Source organism: Meriones unguiculatus, chromosome 8 (assembly GCF_030254825.1).
Source record: "Meriones unguiculatus strain TT.TT164.6M chromosome 8, Bangor_MerUng_6.1, whole genome shotgun sequence".
Lineage (NCBI taxonomy): Eukaryota > Metazoa > Chordata > Mammalia > Rodentia > Muridae > Meriones > Meriones unguiculatus.
In genome coordinates, this window is record NC_083356.1 from 26,914,083 (window position 1) to 26,935,453 (window position 21,371).

Below are 21,371 nucleotides of genomic sequence, written 5' to 3' on the forward strand. Positions count from 1 at the left end.
CTCTAGACTCCAAGGCTCTCAAGTCTGCAGAAAGAGACAAGGACACTCAGGAGACACCACTCCTGCTTTAGCCCTGACCCACCCTTGGGTGGCATGTGGAGCAAAGGCAAACACAGCCTGTTCTGGACCAAAGTCTGACTGGGCAAACACGGGTCTATGGCTAGGCACACAGTGCCATCCTCCAGGCCAACACCAGGTGTGCCTAAGAGGTGTCCTGATCACATCCAGGGGCCCTCCCAGCTCTTTTCTGCTGATCCCATCCATGAGAAGCAAAACCCCAAGCAAATCCAAAATGCCACTCTTGGAATCTTCCAGAACAAATAAGTCACAAAGCTAGTTTCCTGCAAGATTCCTGACTGGAATTGCTAAGTATATACGTATGAAAAAAAAAAAATCTTCCTGCCTGAAGAGCCCAAACAAGAGGGCTTTTCATGAGTGACATAAAAAAAAGAAACACAAGTTTAAACATCAGAGTACTGACCCCCCCCTTTTCTTCCTGTCTGGTCCACAAGGCAGGACAGGGTGAAGTTCTCTGCTTCCAACCCTCCCGGGGAGTTCTGCACTTTTCCTAAGTTATTTTCCACAGTGAGTCACTGACTTTGGCAAGAACACACAAGCCTGCCCACCCGTCCACCCCCACAGAAGAAATGGGACAGCCTGGGAGGAGGGATGTCCTTTAAACCTCTAGGAAATGCTGGAGAGGACAGGAATCTGGAACAGGCCAAAAGCAGACCGCCGGAGGGGCAAGGGGCCTTCGGTGCCCAGTGTGTCCCCTTCTCTACGTTGCCATACATAACACAAACCTAAATGCAGGACGTGGTGGTGAACAATCCCATAACTCTGGAGGCTGAGATAGGGGGATCATAAGTTCAAGGCCAAGTAGGGCTTCAACAGTGAGTTCTGAACCAGCCTGAGCTACACAGCAAGCCCCCCTATTCTCTCTCTCTCTCTCTCTCTCTCTCTCTCTCTCTCTCTCTCTCTCTCTCAAACACACACACACACACACAATTTAAAATAATAAATCTTTCTACTAAATTAAATGTAGTTCAGCACACCTATAATCCCAGCACTTCCACAGTGAGATGGGCGGTGGAGACGGGAGAATTACACAGAAGCTCATGGTCTGGCTACCCTTGAGTTCACAGCACAGAGGCAGAGACAAGAAAGGCCCTGCCTCAAAAGGTGGAGAGTGAGAACTGACTTCCAAATGTTGTCCTCTGGCCTCTACATGCCATGATATGTATGTCACCGCCCCCTCACACACACACATACACACACACAAGCACACACAAATTAAAAAAAAAAAAAATAGCCCAATTCAGTGCTTTTCTCCCTGCCCTATGAAGCTGACAATGTGCATACGAAGAGATACCAGATACCAGTAGTAACTGAAAATAAGTGACCATTGGACAGCACCGGGCTGCCAGGTTCCCACCCACAGGAGTGCCAGGTCAGAAACAGTGGCAGCGCCAGCATGAGATGGGACTGCCCGCTGTCCAGCAGCCGCCTTGGGAGAGGCTGGCAGTACCTCAGATGGTCCCAGCAGCACTGGCATCACAGCCAAAGGGGAATGACCCTTGTCAAGCTGACCACTGTCCATGCACCCAGGCTCCGTGACAGATCACAGTTTACACACATCTCAGAGCCAACACTGGGAAGGCTGAGGCAGGGAGAATGCAGAAAGGGCTGGACTGCCCTGGGTGGCAACAGTGTGAGACTCTGTCACAGACAAACCAACACAACTCCAATTAGCAGCACAGTGACCCTCTCTTAAACACCTACAGTGTGCCAGGTGTTACTCTATGCCTCCCTTGATCCCTCACTGTAGCCACAAGGTTGGCAAGCTTGCTGTCCTTCGATGGCTAAGAGAGGAGGGAGTTTGCTATGTCAATGAGTGCAAGCCACACAGAGAGTGAACTCCCAGACCCAAGGACGCCCCGAACACTGTGACAAGCCTACTGTACGTTCATGCCAAGTGTTAATGAAGCGCAGTGGATGCGCTCAAAACAGCAAAGCAGAGCTGGAGAGCCGGCTCAGCAGGTAAGAGCTCTGGCTGCTCTTCCAGAGGTCCTGAGTTCAAGTCCTAGAACCCACATGGTGGCTCACAACTATCTACAACGGGATCTCGTGCCCTCTTCTGGTGTGCAGGCGTACATGCAGACAGAGCATTCATATACATAAAATAGATAAATAAAGCTAAAAACAAAACAAAAACCGCAAAGCAGAGATCTGAGGTGACAACAGAGCGGCCATCTACAAGCCAGCTATGTGCCAAGCTTGGAGCCCTGGCTGGTGACACAGAACTCTGGCCCTCGAATTACAGGGGTCTCGGTTCCAAACGCATCCCGAGACCGAGAGAGAAAGGAGAAAGAACAAAATGAGACTGCACAGGGTGTCCACACTCTTGTGTGTTGTCTGTGTGTTGTGTGGCGCCCGGAGCGCACGAGCCTACAGACCGATCAACGGGGCACTCCCGCACGGCACGCACTCTCTACTTTGCGTCACGGGGCACGTGGAGGAGACACAGGGCACATCCACCTGCCTCACAAAGGAGTCGTGCGGGTTTGCCCTCCCCCGCCCAACGCAGAGTTCTCCCTCTCACCTTTCTGACTTCCTCAAAGTGGTCGAGATGGCAGCCCATGAGGAAAGAGGTGGGAGCCATGACGAAGTCCAGCATTTGGCCAGACAGGATGGGCACGAAGGTGTGCTGCCACTGCAGGGGGTGCAGGTAGGCCAGGAAGCACTCGGCAATGAGCGTCAGCAGGGCCCAGTCCGAGGAGAAGAACACGATGCGCTGTTCTGTCAAGATGCAGGTCAGGATCTAGGGCAGCAAGAGCACTGTTTGCTGCCGGCTGCTTCGGGCTGGGCATGGGAAGCCCCCTCCCCCCAACCAGAGGCTGCTTTTCGCCTCATCCTACATCCTATTTACGAAAACCGAGGCCTTGTGTGAAGCGGTAAGTGTCGGCTCTAAGCACAGGGCACCAGTAATTTGAGTACGTGGGTTTCCAGTTCTGCACTTCCTTTTCGGTAGTTCTGGGGTTCACACCCCGAGGTTGAGGCAAGTGCTCCACCCCTGAGCCGTACCATGGTAGGCCGTAGCCCACGCTGTAAGAGGCAGTTTAATCCTGTCTAACAAGCAACGCTCCCGGCGCCCACAGACCTGCAACACCTTCTCAGGCCGGAAGCACAGCAGCGGCAGGTGAAGGTCCAAGTCGATGACGGGGCTCTCGGGGTCCGCTCGAGAGGGGAACACAACCTGCAGCGGCTTCATGTTAAATATCTGTGAGGGCCAAGAGCCACTGTTAATTCAGAGAGCTGTCTACAACCGAGGCCAAAACACTCCCCACTAGCCATTCGGGCATTCATGAGAAACTGTCGTGGGGGCTAGAGGATGGCTCAGTGGGCAGAACACTAGCCATGCAAACATGAAGACCTGAGTTAGCTCCCTAGCGCTCACACCGAACCCAACTGTGACGGTTTGTGGTTACAATCCCAGTGGAAGGCTGGGCATGGTGGTCCATGCCTTTGATCCCAGCCCTCAGAAGGAAGAGGCAGGTAGATTTCTGTGAGTTTCAAGCCACCCTGAGCTACACAGTGAAACACTATCTGGAAAAGGAAAGAAGGAAGGAAGGGAGGGAGGGAGGGAGGAAGGGAGGGGAAGAAGGGAGGAAGGGGAAAAGGGAGGAGGGGAAGAAGGAAGAAGGGAAAAAGGGAGGAGGGGAAGAAGGAGGAAGGGAAAAAGGGAGGAGGGGAGGTAGAGAGAGAGAGATCATGGCTAGAAAGATACCTCAGTGGCTAAGAACACTTGCTGCCCTTACAGAGGACCTGGGTTTTGTTCTCAGAGCCCACCTGGTAGCTCAAAACCATCTGCGACTCCAGTTCCAGGAGACCCAATGCCCTCTTCTAAACTCCATGAACACCAGGCACACACATGGTTCACCCATATACATGGAAGCAAAGCACTCTACACATTAAAAAAAAAAATTGTAAAGAAAAAAATTCTTTCGAGACAAGGTTTCTCTTAGCTGTCCTAAATTCACTTTGTAGACCAGGCTGGCCTCGAACTCACAGAGATCTGCCTCTTCTGACTTCTATAGTGCTGATATTATAGGCATATACCACCGAGCCCGGCTTAAAAAAGAAAATTACCGGGCTGGAGAGATGGCTCAGCAGTTAAGAGCACTGTCTCCTCTTCCAGAGGTCCTGAGTTTAATTCCCAGCAACCACATGGTGGCTCACAACCATCTATACCGGAATTGGATGCCCTCTTCTGGCGTGCAGGTGTACTTTTGTATAGAGCACTCATCTACATAATAAATAAATGTTTAAAAAAAAAAGAAAAGAAAAGAAAATTACCATCACCAGCATCATCTTCCTCCCAGTGCTAGGGAGGAAGAGACAGGAGGATCCCTGGAGATTGTTTGCAAACCAGTCTGGCTTACCCAGAAACCCCAGGTCTCAGTGATAGACCCTACCTCATTAAAAAAAAAAGTTGGTGAGCCCTGAGAAATGGCACCTGAGGCTGCCCTCTGACCTTCACAGGCATGAACACACACGTGCACACATACCCACACCGTGCACCTGAGCACACACAGACATAACATACATGCTCCCTGCATAAAACAGAAAGCGCTGAGGAAGGGTAGCCTAAGGCAAGGCCTGCCCTAGAGGACAGTCACGCAGTGACTTCTGCTGGGAACTGCGCCCAAGCCTGGCACATGCTAGGCAACTGCTCTCTATGAACCCCAGCCCCAGCCCAAATGACCTTTTGTCTTTTAAATAGGGCTTCATGTTCTCCGGGCTAGCCTTGAACTCACAATCTAGCAAAGAATGACCTTGAACTCCTCATCTTCCTACACCTAACTCTCTTCGTCTATTAACTAGTCAGCATGCTCTTCACTGAAGGACGAAGCTTCATCTTGGCCCCAGGTGCACAAATTCTAAAGTGGGCATGTTGGGAGAATTCCTGGGCGTCGCGTGTTTGCATTAGTTACTGAAAGTGCATATCCTCAGTATTTCTCACTGAATACTCACAGCCTTTCTCAAACTTGTGACTCAGAACAACTTGAGTACGACCTATTACTCCACTATTTTGAAATAACGCTTCCGTTTCAACCCCGCATTCACAGCGTGCCTAAGCGTGCTAAGAACCCCAAATGGTCATGGAAGAAATCCAGAAGAAGATTTGGTCCCTGAAGCAAGACAGGGATGTCTACACTTCCCTCCCCCCGGTAGTGTGTGCCTTCCCCTCCCCAGAGAGAATAGAATGATCTGGATGCAGGCAAAGAGGAGATCAGGACCGGGAGGGGCATCAGATGGAGGGCAGCATCGCTGACAAGAACACAGAGAAGCAGGCTGTGCATGCTGCTCAGACTTCCCATCAGTAATGCAAGTCCCTGTGTCAGGTGTATTTTCCTATGAAAACGTGGCAAACAAGAAAACACCAAGGCCATCCTAGCAACACATGGCGGCTCCGGGCTGGCTAGGGCCGCTATGTCTCTAGAAGCGAGACCCAATCCAAATGAGGCAGGTGGGTGGGGTGGGGTGGGGCTCATGGTTGAACATGGGCCTAGTGCATCTGTGTCTCTGAGTACTCAGCAAAGAATTAAAATACAGTAGCTGGGCCTTGTAGCTCAGGCCTGCAATCCCAGCTATTTGGGAAACTGAGGCAGTGGGTAATAGTCCAAGGCCAGCCTGGGCTACATAGCGAGTTCATGGCCAGACTGGGCAACTTAGTAACACCCTGTCTCAGATAGCTCAGTGGTAGACCACTCGCCAAGCACTGTAAGGCAGTGCACAAACCTAGCAGAACAGCTACATGGTGGAAGAGAGATGGAGGAATATGCCCAGGAGAACCAAATCTCAGACCCTTTTGAGAGGTGCACAGGAGATAGCCATAGAACACAGAGGAAGATCCTTTGGCAGCACCCATGGGCCTTCATGAGGCTGGAGACCGGTGGGATGAGAGGAATAGACAGGAGGTTGTGAGCCGAAGCAGGGATACAGGGCAGAGTTAAAGATGGGAACGCTAGAGAGGTGGCTCAGTGGTGACGGGCACTTGTTGCCCTTTCAAAGGACCCAGGTTTGATTCCCAGCACCCACACCATAGCTCACAACCATCTTTAACTCCTGTTCTAGGAGATCCTATTCCTTATTCTGGCCTCTGTGGGCACCGGGCATACACCTGGTACAGATGAGTATATTCAGGCAAAATACTCGCACACACGAAATTCAATTGTAAATATTTAAAAGCTGTACACTGGGAACCCACCAGGGGTTTCAGGCAGGAAAACGGGACTTAGGAGCTTTACTCCTGTCTGTAGCCACTGAACAAGGGACATGTGAAGAACGAAGCAGCAGGCTGTGGCCCCCTAACCCCGTGGGGGGAAGGGCTGGCGTCCTGCAGTGGCTGAGGGCAGTGACTCAGTCAACAGGAAATAAACATGAAAGGTGAACAGTCAGACAGGAGTGACCAGTGAGCAAGAGAGCGCATGCGCATGGGGGGAGGGGGTGGCTGTAGGGGTATGGGAGTGCGTGAGGTGTCAAGCCCCACCCTGAGGAAACTGGTTGCTAAGGAGCGATGAGGAGAAGGCAGACCCAGGGGTCACTCACACGGCTCTCCTCAGCCCTGATCTAGTTCTGCAGCCAGGCCGCTCTGCCCACTGTGCTAACCAGTCCTGGTGGGCACGCACGGGTTCGGAGGACACAGTGTGGACTCTCCCTGCACCCACCAAGAAAATACCAGCCACACCACCAAGCATCCTAAATCCGAAAAAGAACAAATCCCTGATGCTCCAAAGTCCCAGACGCTCCGAGCACCACCATGAAGCCGCAGGTGGAACACAACCTGAAAGGCATGGGATAAGCCCAAGTTCAAAGCAGCCCCTCTGAGCCTGAATGTGGGGACGCCTCAGCAGCTACACCGGTCCTCTCAGCACTCACAACCATCTGTAACTCTAGTTCCAGAAGATCCAGCTCCCTCTTCTGGTCCCCATCGTTACCGGGCACACCTGTGGTACGCACGCATACACTCAGACAAAACACCCACACACATAAAATAAACCTTTAAATATGTTAACTAAAAGGCTGAGTAAGATTCCTTTCAGGCTGTGAGGGTAAAGTAGGTATGAGACAGAAGGATATTTTGTATTTAGAGTTCAGTTCCTTCCTTAATATATATAAATGCACATTCTATCTATCTATCTATCTGTCTGTCTGTCTGTCTGTCTATCTATCTCTAAGGTTTTTCAAGATAGGGTTTCTCTGTGTAACCCTGGCTGTCCTAGAACTTGTTTTATAGACCAGGCTAGGCTGACCTTGAATTCAGGGAACCACCTGTCTCTGGAGTGCCGGGATTCAGACTTGTAAAGACACATATTCTGAAGTGTGAAAAAACCTGAAATTCAAAGGGCTTCTGGGGCCAAACACTTTGGATTCAGGATCCGTAGCCTTCACCTGCACAACAGCCGCATTCCTTGGGGAGCCCCTGGTGGGGAGCGGTGGCTGGCATAGGACAGGGCTCTCCCCCTCTCGGATTGCTGGGTTTGGAGTCAAATTTAAACGCACACACAGGGTGGCAGCTCTGTGACATAGAGAAACCCTGTCTCATACAAACAAAAAATATAACACACGTCGGGCCAGGCATGGTGACGCACTTGGGAGGCGGAGGCAGTGGATCTCTGAGTTCCAGGCTAACCAGGTCTACGTGGTGAATTTCAGCCAGCCAAGGTTACGTACTGAAACCCTGTCTCAAACAAACAAACAAAAAAAAAAGTCTTAAAAGGAGGAATCGCATAGTCTGTGTGTCTAAATCAGACAGGAAATGGTAAGCAATACCCGTTCACACAGCTCAGCAGTCTCACCCACCTGCTCAATCAAGGGGACTACAAAAAGGCAGGTGCAGGCTGCCTCTTCTCCAACTTGACTTCGGTCGCTGACTGAATGTGGCATGCACCTCACAGACTCCTGTTTTTGTATACCTCATCCCCAGCTGGTGGTTCTGAAAACAAGGGCTGAGCAGGGCATGGTAGCACCAGCCTTCAATCCCAGGACTCTGGAGGCAGAAGCTGACAGATGGCTGAGTCTCAAGGCCAGCCTGCTCTACACAGAGCGAGTTCCTGGATAGCCAGGGCTGCAGAAAAACCCCACCTCAGAAAGACGAAAAACAAAAACAAAAAAAAAAAAAAAAAAAGAAATGAGGGCTGGATGACTGAAGTGAACTCTGGGTGGGCATCTGGCCACTAAAGCCCAGACCTGGTTCCTGTCTTGCCTCTGCCTCCTGACCCTCCAAGATGAGAGAAGCCACTACCACACATTCTTACTGCCAGGAACAGCACTGTGTCTTCCCAGCTCCCAGCAGGACAGGACAGTCCCTGGAGCCCCACCCCACCCCCCATGGTGCTCCTACCAGCATTTCATTCCAGCCATGAGAAGAGCTTCGCTGTGAGACCCTGGGGCCCTGAAAGAGCTAGTGAAGTTTCTTGAGCTGGAGCCCAGCTGGGGAAATACCTAAGTAAGCCTGGTACCCAACATCCAAGACAAACAGAAGAAAGGAGAGCTTCAAACTTAAGTAAATTAAAAGGACTTCCTTAGACTCAAAGTCGGCCTATGTAGTTTCTGAAGAGCAAGACCGCAGGATCTCACGAGTTAATAGTAAACGGACCAGTCATACATGGCTGGCTCTGCCAGTCACAAACCACTCGGCCAAACCCTAGTTCAAATATCTAACTTTGCCCTGCAGATGTTGAGTATGTATGTAAAAGCATTCAATGAGAGCTCCAAGAGACCAGCGTCTGGAGAGCAGGTTAAACATGGCTGAAACTTGAAAGAGTTAAAAACATTTGGACTCCACAGTCTTCAACACACTACAGAAACACCCAGCACAGTCCCAGGTCTCATTTACCAAGTGGAGCGGGCCAGGTGGTGGACTAGGAATTAACGACAGTCTTGCAGCAAAATCTTTTATGTGATTGTCAACTTCAAAGTCTCTACAGAGCTTCAGATGAGTCAATAAACTGAAAATTGAAAGGGGGAAAGAAAACAAACCAATAAAGTCACAAAGTAGAACAAGAGTCCGATTGCCACCCTCAGCTATTTTGTCTTTCTGGGTGCTAATCACACAGGGGCTTGTGAGAAAAATGGCTAGAAGGTGTGTGGATGACTGCATGCATGCTATACTTCAGGGAAAGTTAGGAACATGACGCTTTGAAGTGCCTGACGGAGGTTCCAAAGTGCATCCAGACTTTTAAAGTAAAACTTGCAAAGGTAAGGGGTGGCCAGGTGTGGTATGCATGGCTACAGTCCCAGCACCTAGGCTACATAGAGTGACCCTGTCTCAAAAAAAAAAAAAAAAAAAAAAAAAACCAGAGTCAATCAAGAAATAACAAATATAACAAATAAGACAGGCAAGAGATACCATGGGAGGTAGGGGCCTGTCCCATGAGAACTGACTGAAGGGCAAAGAGATCTTGGAAGTAGTCACAGGAGATGCAAGCAGGGCCCCTCCACAGAAACCGCTAGTCTTTCCCAATATTCCGTTGCACCTCAATAAGTTGATCTTCATAACCGCATGCAAAAGTGCGGACGGGACTGAGGGGGATTGGGTCAGTGACAAGCTGACCCTCAGGAGGGAAACCTGACCAGGAGAGAAAGTGGCCCTACCTAAGGAACTATTAGGAGCCTGGAGGTCATGGCTGAGTGACGTGTGGTGTGCATAGAGCTAAGAGAGCACCCACGGGGCCCCAGCTTGTCAGGCAGCCCCCCAGGAAAGACAGCCCACTATCACAACCACAGTCAGGCACTTCCTCTTTCACATAAATACCAAATATAACCCCTCACAGGTCTCAGGTTAGGACATAGAAAAAGCCAATATCCCATATTTGCATTTATTGTAAAAACATAATAACATCGAGGTAAATTTTTAAAATAAAACTGCCTATAATCTACTGTCCCCAACATGACACATTCTTTCTGAGGTGCATCCAAAGCCTGTTTGGACATGCCACTCTGGTTGGTTGGTTGAGGCAGGGTCGCCTAGCGCCCATACTGGCCTCGAACTTGCCAGTTAGTTAACTCCGGACCCTCCCTCTGAGAGGGCCGGGATGGCAGGTGTAGGCCACCACACCCCACACAGGCTATGTTCTGCATCTCTGTCATTTGCTCCCCCCTCTAGCTGTTTTCCGCTTCTGAGAGTGCAGCAGTGGCCACAGAAGCAGGGTAACTCAGAATGCCTGACAGTAGACCTTCTGGTGTCTCGTGTTTGCCCTGGTAACCGTCGGGAGGGACTGCTACCACGTGAGCAGTCAGCGGCTGAATTGGCACTGCGAGCCAGCCCCGGAAGCCATCTTCCAAGGGAGCACCTGTCCCCAGCCGTGAGCTCCTAACAGCTGAGGGCAAAAACCACCACCTGCTCTCTAGAGAAAGCATGGGAGGCAGCAGAGCTCTACTTCCAAGGAATGAAGACCATCCACAGTGAAGAGGTCTCAGGGGCCGGTCTAAGGCTCCACCATCACTCCCAGAGCTGGCAGGCCTTCCCATAAACATGCATCTCCTCATCTCACCCCCTCACTAAGACCAGCCAAGCTCTCTGTTCTACAAACACACTGTCTGTCTAGGGCAGACTCGAGACTGAATCAGCTATGCCCAAGAGGCAGCTCTGTTTGAAGAGTGAACCGCTGAAGTGCTGGAATTCAAATATGAATGCTGGGAACTCGCACTGAGACTCCCACTCCGCTAGCAGGTACTTGTCTCACAGGGTGACCTAAGTGTCCCTTAAAAGACACCAAGCGCCACTCAGCAATTCAGTGATCCTGAGGACTGCTTTTCTGTCTCAAGAAGGGGGACTCTTGCTGCGTGCCATCTTCTGCCTTTAGTTAAAGTAGAGGTGCCAATCCCAGGACCATGACTTTTTAAAAGTGTGGCCCAGTCTACTCTCAAACTCCCTACATAGCTAAGAACTGCATTTGACATCCCTGCCTCTGCCTCTCCAATGGTGGGATTGCAGTCATGCTCAATAGGTCAGGTTTACACAGATGCAACCCAGGACTTTGAGCACGCTAGGCAAACAACCTACCAGCTGAACTACATTCCTAACTCTTTTTTTTTTTTTTTTAATTTTATGTGCATTGGTGGTTTTGCCTGCATGTCTGTGTGAGAGTATCAGATCTTGGAGTTATAGACAGTTGTGAGCTGCCATGTTGGTGATGGGAATTGAACCCTGGTCCTCTGGAAGAACACTCAGTACTCTTAACCACTGAGCCATTTCTCCAGCCCCATCCCTAACTCTTGAACTATGGTTTCTGAAACACCAAAGCATAGGACTTTAACCCTGGCTAATAACTACGTCACAATCACAGCCTCTGATTATGGGAGCCCACTGAGTCCCAGCGAACACCTTTCTGGTCTTTCAGACATACCATATCTCCTCAGAATTTCAATTCAGCAGCAGAAAGGGTTGTCAATGCTGCCTGAATTTGACATATTTGTGGATGTCACTAAGTCACTAAGTCATCCAGCAAATGGCCAACTCTCTCAGGTCATGAAGCCTAGAGTTTTCTTCATATACATCTCTTTTTTATTTTTATTTTATTTATTTATTATTTTGTTGTTATTGTTTTTTAGACAGAGTCCCACTCTGTAGCACAGGCTGGCCTGGAACTTACTATGTAGAGCAGGTTAACCTCAAACTCAAGGCAACCCTCCTGCCTCAGCCTCCCAAGTGCTGTGTGTGATTAAACGCATGTACTGCATACCTAGCTAGCTATGCTCTTTTTTTATTCTTTTGGCTTTTCAAGACAAGATTTCTCTGTGTAGCCCTGTCTGTAGCCTATGCTGGCCTCGAACTCACAGAGATCCACCTGCCTCTGCCTCTCTAGTGTTGGGATTAAAGGCATGTGACACCATGGCCTGGCCCCAGCTATGCTCTTTAAATAATAATAATAATAATAATAATAAACTGAAGCCCTTAGTGCTGCCTTCCTCCTACCATCCTGACTGCACATTGTACGCTGGAAACTCAGGCTTCCCACGGTGCTCCCAGCCCATCTGACCATGGTCCACCCAACCTAGCTCTTAATAACAACACTGGCCCCGACTTACCAGGAGAGGCAGTCCTTGAGGGAGTTGTAGTATGGGAACCGGGACACCACACACACTGCAAAGGGCACAAAGCGTCCGGCTGAGCTCACAGTGGGCTCCCAGTGGGTCTTGCCATTGTAGAAACAATATTCATCCTGGACAAAGAGCGACAGGGACTCGTCACCTCCTGTGCTGACGGTACAGGCACCTCTTACGAGAAACATGTAAGGAAGGGTCTCCACCAGCTCTGCCCTTCCAACCCATGTAGATGGGTCCTGCAAAAAGGTCATGCCGTGAGGCACTGGGCTTTTAGGAACAAAGACCAGGCAGTCTCAGCCTGAGGCCTCCAGCCTCGGGATGAACAGGGACATACTACTAGAACACAAAGGCACACACAACACAGCTCTCAGCAACAGACTCCATTCTGGTTGACTTCCAGGTGCCATGAGCATGTCCAAAAGGACCAGCACCAGGCAGATCTACAACCTGGAGTGTGATGAGGACACATCCAGAGACGGGACAGAAGCAACCGAGTAGTCCCTGGGGCTAGGGGGCGGAACCGGGGGCCAGAGCTGGGCGGGTATGAGATGGGAGATGAAAATGTTCTGGAGGTGGCACGCGCTGGGAACGCAATGCCTCGGGGTCACGCATAACTGAATGGCTGAAAAAGCATCAGGTGTGCTGACAACAGACAAGAAAAATGCGAACCCCCAAATCAGAGGACAGCAACAGATGCACCTACATGCAGGGGTCGGTAGTACTGGGCAACCACGCCATAGGTTCTGTTCCCGCAGACGTCCGTGAGCACCAGGAAATGGACGTAATCCTCTTTTGGTTCAGAAGCCACACACACACCCCCTACAGGAAGAGCGGAAAGGAAAGGGGGGAGAGCCAGTTCAGGGGGCTGTCGCACGCATCGAAGGCCTAGGGAACCCATGAGCTGATGTCCTAGCAACCACCAGGAGCTCGGATGCTCTTGGGACTGTTCTGGCCAGCTCCCAAACGTCCCCAACCTGCCCTTCTTCACCATCCCCACCACCCCCACCCCCACCACGACACACATGGTATGGCAGTATGAACAGCAGGCTTCTGGGCACGGCGGACCAACCCGCACCTGTTTCTCAGTTATGATTCCTGCGGCCAGGAAGCACCACAGGCTTGAGGGGGAACCAGAGACAGAACCTGAGCCAGCCTTTGTGCTGAGGGTGCCACAACAGCCACTTAATGTGTCTTAAGGCCAACAGAGGCATGAAGCCCAGACACACAAGGGCTCTCATCCGGCACTGGTGAGCGAGCTCAGAGATGAACGGCAACCTGTTCCTCTCATTTTAATAAACAGGAAGCAGGGGACGGAGAGGGAGTTGTAGGTGCCCTCTGGGCCTCTCTAGTTTCAACTTCCCCAGATAAGAAGACTGACTTCCAGGTAGCCCTGTGTGTGTCTGTGATCCCAAAATAGGGAGGCCGAAGCTAGAGGAGTGAGGGTTTTAGCCAATCTGGACTTTGGAGCAAGATCCTGCCTTAGAACACACTAACTAGGAGAAAAACAAACAAATAAACAAACTTCAGTCCCATCACCCAACCCTAGAGAAAGTCAAGGTCCTGCTGTCCCCAGTGTGGACTCCTCTGGAGCAGAGGACTCGGTGAGGAGGCGGCACCTGGCCACCACAGGTTGCTACCGCAGACGGCATACCTGGGAAACACAGCTGGGGCAGGGCGAGGAGGTCCACGCCACCTGGGATGGTGACATCCTCAGAATCAGGCCCCTTTGAGTCTCCAGGGTGGCTCCTCCAGGCTTCCATCCTGGGCTTCTCGCGCTTCTTCCGGAAGGAACGCCTCCTGGCTTTGCTGAGGGTACAGCTGGCCCCAGTCACCTGGCCGTCCTCTTTTGTGGTGAAAGGAGGTACGAAAACCGACAGAACTTCGGGGACAAGGGAAGAGTTGCTATTCACTCCTCGTTTCTGGACAATCTAAAAAAGAGAAGAACAAGTGTGTTGCTGGGGAGACGGCGTAGAGGGTAAAGCACCTGTGGTGCCAGTATGGGAACGAGAGCTCAGATTCCCAGCACCTGCCTAAAAGATGTCCCACATGTAAGCCCTCAAGAGGCATGGACAGGGAGGGCATCCCTAGGGCAAGCTGGCTAGCCGGAATAAGCGACTTATGACCTACACACACACACACACACACACACACACACACACACATTAACACAGCTAAAATGCAAAAAGAAAAGTTACTGCATGTGCCCACCCTCATTCGTGACCACCACCCCCCTTCCAGGTGGGCATCCTGTGTACATCTCTGCTTCCCCTCCATGCCCTCGGGCTCCAGAAAAGGAACTCTGTCCCTTGAGGCTCAGGTCAGCAGATGATTCTTTCCGGAATTTTCCAGGCCTTACATGGATGTGCCCCAGAGGCCGGGAATTCAGAGGCAGCTCGTCCTGTTGGCACAACCCACCACAGTGTAGAGCCTGGTTCTGTGATATACAGATAAGAATCCAAAGGCTGGCTCTGCCCTGAGCCGCTGCAAACAAAACACATTTGCATTTTCCTCTCCCAGATAAGTGCGGCAGACTCCAGGCTCCTGAGGCCATCCTCATGTGAAGTCACAGCTCCGGCAAAGGCAGACAGCTCCCAGCCTCTCGCTCCAGTTCATATACCCCAGCCGCCTTCCTGCACATCCCCTTAAGATCAGGGATCCCCTTCAAGTGCAAGGCCACACTGCTAGTTTCTAAAATCCCCCGTCTTCCATCTACAATTCTTCTTTTCTTTTCTCTGAGCTGGTAAAGAAAGGCTTTTATTTGGGGTGGAGAAAACACACAGCAAAAACACACAGAGAGGAGCAGAGGAGGGCCTCGGGAACCGAGAGCCCCCACCTACGATTTCTTCAGTGAGGATGAAATAGTCTGGGTTGTTGGGATGTAGGACTCCAAGCCCGTGGACCTTGCATCCTCCCCTCACCATGTACAAACTCCACCCCTGGTCACCGGCAACTGACTTTGCAGCTCTTCAATGGCCTCAAAACTCTCCAACTCCCTGCCCACTCCACCTCCCTCACCAGAAAGACCTTCAGCCCTCACACTCATTTACAGGGCAGGAACCAGACGCTGGGCTGCTGCAGACCCGTGCCACCAGAGCGCCCACAGGGTCTGCTGCCAGACCTCCGCTCCAGGCTCACCACCTCCCACCTTCTCTCGGACCTCGACTTCCCAGTGCTTCGGGTCTCTCTGCCCCACCAGTGCCACGCCATCATCTAGGTTTAAAGGGCAAGTCAGGGCATACCCTGCAGTTCCCTCTGCCCTCGTGTAGCACAAATGGCTGTCTGGCGATGCTGTCCCTGGGTTTACACTTCTGGGAATCCCTGCACCCTAAGTCAGTCTGGATCACACAACGCGGCATCACACCAAAAGCCCATGCCTGGTGTCATTCTCTCTTCAGTCACTTAAAACGGTGGATTCAAAGGCCTGGAGAGATGGCTCAGCTGTTAAGCACACCGGCTGCTGTTGCCAGAAGTCGCGTGTTTGATTCCCAGCACCCACATGGCAACTAACAACCATCTGTAACTCTAGTCCCAGGGGGTCTGACACCCTCTTCAGGCCTCCTTGAGCACTGTTGACACATCTGCCATACAGACATGCATGCAGGCAAAACACCCATACACATTAAAAAAAAATAAACACATCAGAAAAAAAAATTGAATAATGCGCTTAGTCAGGCACAGTGGCTGTCTTACATAGGGGTACTATCGTGATAAAATGCCGAAGGGAGGAATGGGTTTATATGGATTACACTTCCACATCACAGTTCATCACTGAAGGAAGTCAGGACAGGAATTCAAGCAGGGCAGGAACCTGGAGGCAGGAGCTGATGTAGAAGCCATGGAGGGATGCTGCTTACTGGCTTGCCCTCACGGCTTAGAACGCAGGACCACCAGCCCAAGGAAGGCACTACCCACAATGGGCTGGGCCCTCCCCCATCAATTGCTAACTTTAAAAAATGCCCTGCAGGCTTGCCTACAGCCTGATCTTATAGAGGCATTTTTTTCAGTTGAGGTTCCCATCTCTCCAATGACTCTAGACCAGCAGCTCTCGACAAGTTGTTGGGGAGTGGAACAACCCTTCCACAAGGGGTCACATAACACATATCCTGCATCCTTCCACAAGGGGTCACATAACACAAATATTTACATCACGATTCATAACAGCAAAATTACGATTATGAAGGAGCAATGAAAATAATTGTACGGTTGGGGTTATCACAACAGGAGGAACTGTGTTAAAGGGTCACAGCACCAGGAAGGTTGAGAAGCACTGCTCTAGATCGTGTCTAGTTGATATTAAAGCAGCCAGAACAGTGGCTCATCCCTCTAATTCCAGGATCCAAGAGGCAAGTGGATCTCTGTGAGTTCAATGCCAGGCTGTTCTACACGAGTACCAGGCCAACCTGAGTTACATAGAGAGATAGTGAGACCCTGTCTCAAAAGAAGAAAAGGAGGAGGAGGAGGAGGAGCTCAAAATCCAGCTTACTGTCTTCAGCAGACATCTCACACGGCAAACACTTCTGTCTTTCTGACTACATTAACAAGACAGTCAAAAAAAAAAAAAAAAAAAAAGCAATGAACACAGTGAAGGAAGCACTAGACTAAGAAAGCCTTCTGCATTTTTGACACATACAAAAGCTTGGGGCATGTTTTCATGATGCAGCTGCCTGATTCGAACTGATGACTTGATGTTTAACTCAGCAGTGGGGCTAGTCAGCTTTCTTCATAGCCATACAGTAGTCACTAAGTGAATGTCCAATGATGCATCCACTCAGTCCCTCCGACAGACATCTAGGTCACTGAAAATAGCTCATTATTTGTGGGAGAGACGGCAATGAACAGAGTCACTGCAACAGTTGCATACATTTGGCTCACCACTCAGAATAAATTCCTGCAAATGGATGGGAGACCTATCCATGAAGAATATACTGTTTGGCTGGGTGCGGTGGTGCACACCTGTGATCCCAGCACTCAGGAAGGTAGAGGCAGGAGGATCTCTGAGTTCAAGGCCAGACTGGTCTACAAAGCAAGTCCAGGACGGCCAGGACTACACAGAGAGACCCTATTTCGAAAAAAGAAAAAGAAAAAATAGGCAACGTAGACCATATTGTGACAAGTGTTGAAGCTGTCCTCACTGCAAGGCTGAGAAGACAGGTCAGTGGCACAGGCTATGCCGACCCTGAGCCTGACCTCTGCCAGCCCACACTGAGCCAGACAGAGGGTTATTTCCTGCATTCCTGTTTATTAAACCTCTACCCAATGATCATCATTTTTTTTAAAAAAGCCAATTAAAAAGCGAAACCAACCGCAGCCTAACTCACTAATTTATTTCTAAGTCCTGTTACACAGCAGCATTGCTCCTCCCTGGAGGACTGCCTATCACGAGAGAAATCAAATACATTCACAAATGTTTTTAATGTGCTGGAGCTGTGCTACCCAACAGTCACAGCAGGAAGCCACTGAAACCTAAATGAATTAAAACTGAGCCTTCAAGATGGCTCGACAATTAAGAGCGCTGGCTGCTCTTCCAGAACACCCAGGTTCAAATCCCATGACCCACGTGGTAGCTCACAACCAGCTGGAACTCCAGTCCCAGGGGAATCCAATGTTCTCTTCTGCCCTCTGCAGGCACTGTATGCCTACGATGCACATACACACACACACACACACACACACACACACACACACAGGCATGCATGCATATATATAGAGAGAGAGAGAGACAAAAATACACATATACATAAAATAAAGGAAAAACTTAAGTATGAGGTTTTTAAATTTTTTTTTTTTTTTTTTGGTTTGGTTTGGTTTTTTGAGTCAGGGTTTCTCTGTGTAGCCCTTGCTGTCCTGGAACTCACTCTATAAACCAGGCTGGCCTCAAACGCAGAGATCCACCTGCCCCTGCCCACAATTGCTGGGATGGGAAGCATGCTGTAGAGAAATTTTAATCCAGCAAAACATGTCTGAGCCCAAGCCATGCATTCACACAGCTTGGGTACGGCTCTCATCTCTCTCAATTCATCGGAGGAAATAAAAGTTACTTTTACAGCATGTGCCACCACCACCTTGCAAAAAAAAAAAAAAAAGTTCCTTAAAAATTAAAATGAAGAATTAAATGTAAACTCCGGTGTCCCCCAGCACAGTAGCAATGCCTCCAGGATTCCGTGGCCACGTATGGCTAGTGAGCACTGTATTGGACTCTACAGACGGAGAGCACGCTCATCATCCAAGAAGTTCTGTTGGTGCTGCTGCCCACAGAACAGAAGGCCACTTCACCGGCATGGTGCAGAAGCACATCACCCGCCACTGGACGACTTCGCAGTGGATCCCCTCACAACCCAGCAACCAAAAAAAAAAGGGATCCATCCTCAGCCAAGGGGTGAGGGGAAACCAGAACCAGCCACACTGACTCACAGTGGTCTGCTCAGCTCCGTGACACCTGACAAAAAACTCCAACAAATGACTAGTCCCCAACCCCATCTCAGAAATAAACAGGGCACTACGCCTCTTGACCTTAAACTGGAGCTGTCTCAGGCTTCCAGACTTCTGTGTTTATGTGTCCACAGATAGGAATACTTGGACCACGGATAAATGGTAACTGTTTTTTGAAGCAGGCTCTCACATGGCCCAGGCTGGCTTCTGAACTCACTGTGCCGCCAAGGCCAGCCCGAGCTCTGTCCTGATCTTCCTGCTTCAGCTTTTCAAGCACTAGGCTCATAGGCACCATGCCCCAAAGGGCTTTTTGTTTGGTTGGTTGGTTTTGCTTCTGAAGACAGGCCTCACTCTGTAGGCCAGGCTAGCCTGTCTAGGACTCACTCTGTCACCCAGGCTGCATTCAGACTCACAGCAATCCTCCTACCTCACTCCTCCAAAGGTTGGGGTTCTAGGAACAAGCCACCACACCCGGTTAAATGCCAGTTTTTAAAAAGTTAAATTAAAAAAAAATTATTTTAAAACCTTGGACATTCAAAAGAGAATTGCTGCAAAATTTAAATTAAACAAATCTATGTCTGTATGTCTATGCTAACTGTAACACTAGTGTTGACATAAAGTGAAATTATCCCAAAGTTTAGTCCACCTCTTAACTCTCCTTCTCCCCGCCCCTCCCCCCCAATCCTGGACTTTTATGTTTTTTTTCTTCCTCTCTTTGAAATTCCTAGCAGAAGTAAGAGTACAGAATGAGGTAAACTAAAATGAAACTTCCCCCTCCCTCATAACCTGGGGGATGCCAGCGCCTGCCTAATTCAGGAAAGTACCACCACGAATATCCCAGTTGACTCGGCCAGTTCTCAGAGGCATGCCTCACACGGAACAGGCAAGAAGCACACTACAAGACCCAGGAAACAAAGGCATGGATGCCCAGAAGACCACAAGTGAAACCAGGTCATTTCCGATTCTAAGAAAAGGAAGGCAGTGCTGTTTGGCAAATCAGAGGTACAAAGACAATGGCGCTGTACAGAGGACACACTGGCATTAGAAGGTTTGGTGAGAACTATGGAACACTCCAAATCATTTCCTTGGGGACTCATGCCAATTACTGGTCACGCTGGTCCATGGGGAAAAAAACTATCTAGGCTTTAACACTCACTTTGGTTACTTTTACTAACGGTTAACTTCTCTGTCACCGTTTGGCCTCCGTTATTAATTGTCCCTGGATAATCATCAACCAATAGGCATGCCTTCATGCTTTTCCGTGTCGTCATGTGTAAACACTCAGATGATCTATGCAGACACTTAACGGGACGCTAGGGAAAATCTCTGGAGAAAAAGACAGTTCCCAGTCAAAAGAGAAAGAGAGGCACCGACGGACAGGGAGGAAACAACCTGGGTTCCAGAACTAAGAAAGAGAAAATACAGCACAGAAATAAGGAGAGTGAGATGTTCAGAAGGCGCTGTCTTTCCAGAGACAGGGAGATGAACCCATTGTGGGCTGCAGGGAGGAGGGACTGCACAGGAAGCAAACGGCTACGCAGCAAGCCCGACTAAAAGTGGAATATTCAAAGCTGGTGGTTGTTTCTAACACCTGAAACCTCCCTAGTCTGTGCGGAGTACCAGACCCATTGCTTGGTAGGCAGTGAAGCTCTGTGCAGCCAAGGGAACTACTTAGCCACTTCTCGGAGAGGATCTGGTCTAGCCGACCATGAACTGCACGGGTCCCCGCTGGGCCAGCAGCTCGCCCCAGATGGTGGCATCCTGAGGAACGCTTCAACGCACCAAAGCACATCTTCACCACAACAAGCACTAGTTAAAAGTCCAGCTGGTCCCGCCCGAAGAGAGGAGGGTGGGCGCGGAGGGAGGGACCGGCCAGACGCCTGTCTCCCCAGGCCTGAACTTGCGCTCATCCCTCACAGCTGGGAGCTGACCCTGAGGCTTTGGCACCGCAGGGGTGCGCAGCCACGGAAGCCAGCTCCACTCCGGCGCCGCTCCGTCCCCCACCCCGCCTCAGTTTCCCCTCCGGCTCCTTACCTGCTCCAAGCCGCGTAGGCTGTCCTGAGAGGCGCCTAGGAGCGCGCACAACTCCAGCACCCCGGAGGGCAGCGACAGGTGTCTCGCCGCGGGCTCCGCCATGACCTCCCCGCCACCCGCCTGGCACACTGCGCTCGGAGCCCTCGGCTGCATGGCCCCGAACCTGACTCTGATGGCGCCCGCGCCCACAACCCAGACCCCAATCGAGCGCCTCTGAAGCCGGGTCTCGCCGAAGCCCGCCCAAGCCTCCGCGCCTCCCCTGGGCTGGTTGCCAGCGAGCCGCGGAGTGGGCGGGGCCAGGAGGGACCGAAGCTTGTCCACGGGGAGGAGGGGCGTGATCGGTGGGCTCCGGTGTGGGTGGTGCTTAGGGGGCGGCGCCCGTAGTGCATGAACGAGCCTTGTCTGTGATTTGGCAGGGGGCGGACTTCTCTGGAAGCCAAACCTGCCTGGGTGGGGCCTCTTCGGGGGGCGGGACCCACTCTGCCTCCCTACGAGTGCAGTCAGTTCCTAGCCGGACGGCGGGTCCGGCGCGTGCGCGTGCCCCTCTGTGGACTTGGTCCCTCCTTCTGTCCCCTGGAATACAGGAAGGAATGGGCGACATCCTCAGGTGCCCAGCCACGTCATCCAGCCCCGGAGGCCCTTCTCCAGCCGTTCAGACCCACCCTGCAAAGAGTAAGGGACAAAGGCCTGGCCTCCCGCCACCTCCAGGAAGCTCTTCTGTGCCAGGACACGGATAGGACCCTGTGGACACCTGGAAGAACCGTCGGGAAGGGAGTGTAAAGATCTGCTCCTGA

General features: G+C 51.0%; 1 protein-coding gene across 4 annotated transcripts in view; it reads right to left on the bottom strand.

The window, feature by feature from the left end:
• The window catches only part of Dennd3 (DENN domain containing 3), a 52,148-nt gene extending 31,185 nt beyond the window's left edge, over positions 1 to 20,963 (bottom strand). Inside the window, exons 1-7 of one of the 4 annotated variants that reach the window (XR_009593688.1) lie at positions 20,578 to 20,963; positions 13,766 to 14,042; positions 12,818 to 12,933; positions 12,097 to 12,350; positions 8,903 to 9,014; positions 3,161 to 3,280; positions 2,603 to 2,821 (exon numbers count right to left, since the gene is read on the bottom strand). Coding sequence is in view for 3 of the 4 variants with exons in the window: in XM_060389292.1 (XP_060245275.1) it covers positions 2,603 to 2,821; positions 3,161 to 3,280; positions 8,903 to 9,014; positions 12,097 to 12,350; positions 12,818 to 12,933; positions 13,766 to 14,042; positions 20,578 to 20,730 (1,251 nt within the window). In the remaining variant the exon portion in view is untranslated. The remainder of the gene's footprint in view (positions 1 to 2,602; positions 2,822 to 3,160; positions 3,281 to 8,902; positions 9,015 to 12,096; positions 12,351 to 12,817; positions 12,934 to 13,765; positions 14,043 to 20,577) is intronic. The other 3 variants (XM_060389292.1, XM_060389291.1, XM_021628966.2) reach the window with 3 other exon arrangements.
• Between the last annotated feature and the right edge of the window lie 408 nt (positions 20,964 to 21,371).